The sequence below is a fragment of the Notamacropus eugenii genome, chromosome 2, assembly GCF_028372415.1.
Source record: "Notamacropus eugenii isolate mMacEug1 chromosome 2, mMacEug1.pri_v2, whole genome shotgun sequence".
Taxonomy (NCBI): domain Eukaryota; kingdom Metazoa; phylum Chordata; class Mammalia; order Diprotodontia; family Macropodidae; genus Notamacropus; species Notamacropus eugenii.
The window spans coordinates 85,356,143-85,359,222 of NC_092873.1; the positions used below are offsets into that span (position 1 = coordinate 85,356,143).

Consider the following 3,080-nt stretch of genomic DNA (forward strand, 5'->3'; position numbering starts at 1 on the left):
CTATAATGGGCATTTGGGGGGAGGGGGACCATTGATTGTTTGGAATCAGATTGTAAAGGACCCTCAATGTCAGGATAAATTTACATTTTATTGTAAAGGCAATAGGGAATCACTAATATATTTGAGTAGAGGAGTGACATGATCATATTTCTGCATTAGGAAGATTGTTGTAGCAATTGTATAAAGAATGGATTGGAGAAAAGATGAGATCAACCAGTTTTGAAGTTATTATTATCATTTAGATGAGGGGATAAAGAGTCTAAAATGTGACTCTGGGAATGGAGAGAAGAGGAAGGATGCAAGAAATGTTATGCAAGTGTAGTCTTGGCCTTTCAGTAATCCTTCACTACCTATTTCCTAGACTGGTGAGGGTTAAATAAGATGACAGTGAAACAATCTGAAAACATGAGATTAATATATTGATATAATTATCATTAAGGACAGTGGTAAGAAAATACTAAGGGACAGTAGTGAGGAGGCACATGGAAGAGAAGGGTACTGTTACAGGCATTCATGGCTCAGCCTGGGGAAGTATCAGGAGGCCATCATTGAGGAAAGCTTGGTAAAGGATATGAAGGTGTTCCACAGGCAGGTTCAGATTCAGAGGTGGGGGTGGGAGGCCAGTATCCTCTGGCTCTCCTGGGGCTGGAATGGGCAGAGGGAGTGAGAGGTTCAGCACCACATAGAACTGCTGTATCTGGGCCAAGGACAGAGGCCCATCTGGGAGTGGGGTCCTAGGTAGGGGACCCTGGAGCTGGGCCTGGAACCAGGCATTACAGTAGTCATATTGGCAGCACTGGGCCCTGAACCAGTAATAAAGAATGAAGCCATTTTGGACCTCCTTGCAGTGGAAAGAGTTGTGCTCTCCACAGCCTCTGACTATATATTTCAGCTTGGAACCTGGGGGAAAGGAGAAAGAAATTTAACTCTGGGATGAGCTCTCCTTCACTTCCCACAGCCTCAAACCTTGATAAACAGAACCAGTTTTCTGTGGGATATTGCTTAGAGGTGCAATGGAAATATCCCTGGACAGAGAATCAGGAGACGAGGGTTCTAAACCTGGACCTATAGGACCATAAGTCACTTTTCCTCCTTAGTTCTCCTACAATGAGTAAGTTGAATTAGATAATCTGTAATGTTCTTTTCAGCTCTGATATTTTTGGTTTTAGGTCTTCCTACTCTGACTCCGGATCACTTATCCCCTACTCCAATCTGATCCCAGCCTAGGCTTCTTTCCAATGAAGATTACATATTTTGGGAATGGAAAGGATGTAGCCCTGTCCTGTTTCCCCTAGTGCAATCCCTCTTTTTTCTGTAGCTCAAACTCTAGGGGCAACCCCATTTCTGTGCAAGAAAGAATATCTGACTTCATTCTCTCCTCCCCTAATCCTGATCCACAGTCCTTCTCAATTCAATAAACATTGCCTACTAAGTGCAGGATACCTCCTTCCCTCACACTTAGCCCGGTTTTTCCTTCCTCCCTCCCTCTCTTCTTCCCTTTCCTTCTGGAAGGTCTCACCATTATAAATGTTTATCACCATGCACTGGCCTTTGTTGTCTGGGATGCACTTGTCTGATCCAGTTAAGCAGCCCAGAAATGGGTCTTCCAGGAGACAAAAATGACAAAACCGAGCACGGGAGGACCCGTGGGGAGCTAAGGAAGGCAAAAAGGAAACACAAGAAGGCAAGTCTATACCCCAGTCCCCCACCCTTCTCCCCAAATATCCGGTAAATACATGATCCTCCAGCTTCTGCTAACTTACCGATAGTGGTGCCCACCAAGACCAAAAAACCGATGAATGTTCTACCCCTCATCTTGGGGGTTGGGGCAGGAAGGAATGTGGATCCTAAAACTTGAATTTGATTTGAAAGTGACTTTGGAATTCATCCAATCCAATCTGCACCTGGTCCAGCTTGTGGTTGGAGACTAGTGGAATCTGCAGGGCCACTACCAACTATGTGTTATGTTCCCCACCCCACTGTGGGGGTGAGGTCCAGGAAACCTGCCAAGAGGGACAGTGTTCTCACTCACCAGAACTCGGGGACAGAACAAGGACACCTAGCTCCTGGAGATGGACGTGGGGGCAGTGGTGATGGTAGTTTAAAAACTGAAGAGTTGGGGTAGGATGTTCAATACAAGAGATGAGTGGGAGGCAGAATTCCTGGGTCTCATTTTCATAGGCCTGTATGGGGGTAGGAGTGTGATCCTGCAACTAGGCTCGCTTGTTCCAGCTGGGTTCCTGAAGTCAAGCTCTTTGAGTCCCTCCTGCAGCCTGAAGGAGACTGAGGACTAAGGCTGTAAGTCATCGTCCTGTCCTGGCCTCAGCCTCAGCACCCACGAGACTGGGACTCCAGGAACTGTGGGTCTGCTCTCTCCACTCCTCATTTTCTGATGTCCTGGGAAGCCACAGAAGAAACTCCTGCCCTGGACCCGAGATCTATCCAACCCAGATAGGTTGGGCCAGTTCTGGCCACGACCTAGTTACACCTTCCCCAGCAGTCGGCGCTGTGACACCACAATGAAGACTGTGCCTGGCCATGAACCCCTGTAGTGACTGAGGGTGGCAGCAGAATGCTCCAAGTGACCTGCTTCTTTCCCTTCCATTGTATCATGGTGTTCTGGCACCTTATCTCTTTATGTCTTACTCTGTCTCTTTGACTATACCTCTTTCCATCTGTTCCTCCCAAGTCTTAAGCGTGTCTTGGTGCTAGCTTCCAGAACATAGGACAAATAACAATAAAAAGTGTAACAAACAAAAGCCCTAAAACTAGGTCCCTCCCTTCAAAGACTTTATAATCTAGTATAATTTGTCCCTCCCTTGAAAACGAATTGGTACAGTGAATGAAAAGTGTGCTGGTTTGGTATCAATCCATGCTGTGCCACTATTTCCCTTGACCCCCAAGGGTCAACACCTTCTCATCTCCGAGCCTCAGTTTCCTTCTTTGTAAAATAATGGAGTTGGACTGGATGATCACTAATATCCTTTGTGAGGTATACTGTGTTCCTTTGTCTCAGTCACCCTGTATCTCAGTCTCAATCTCTATTCCAAAGGCAGGTTTTTGCTCAAGTTTTCCCCAGA

The 3,080-nt window shown here is 46.3% G+C and overlaps 1 protein-coding gene across 1 annotated transcript; it reads right to left on the reverse strand.

The window, feature by feature from the left end:
- Positions 1-398: 398 nt before the first annotated feature.
- Positions 399-2,605, reverse strand: LY6G5B (lymphocyte antigen 6 family member G5B). Its single transcript, XM_072638024.1, has 3 exons — positions 2,489-2,605; positions 1,520-1,754; positions 399-900 (listed from the first exon to the last, which is right to left on the reverse strand). Exons 1-3 carry the CDS (start codon positions 2,603-2,605, stop codon positions 512-514), a joined length of 741 nt encoding a protein of 246 aa, XP_072494125.1. The 3' UTR covers positions 399-511.
- Positions 2,606-3,080: the final 475 nt, after the last annotated feature.

Bases quoted from the DNA above. Each gene is read 5' to 3' on its own strand.
- LY6G5B (XM_072638024.1), bottom strand. From the start codon at position 2,605: ATGGAAGGGAAAGAAGCAGGTCACTTGGAGCATTCTGCTGCCACCCTC. The intron at 1,755-2,488 runs GTGTAACTAGGT...TCGGTAAGTTAG, and splicing joins AGCGCCGACTGCTGGGGAAG to CAGAAGCTGGAGGATCATGT. The intron at 901-1,519 runs GTGAGACCTTCC...CCTTTCCCCCAG, and splicing joins GGTGATAAACATTTATAATG to GTTCCAAGCTGAAATATATA.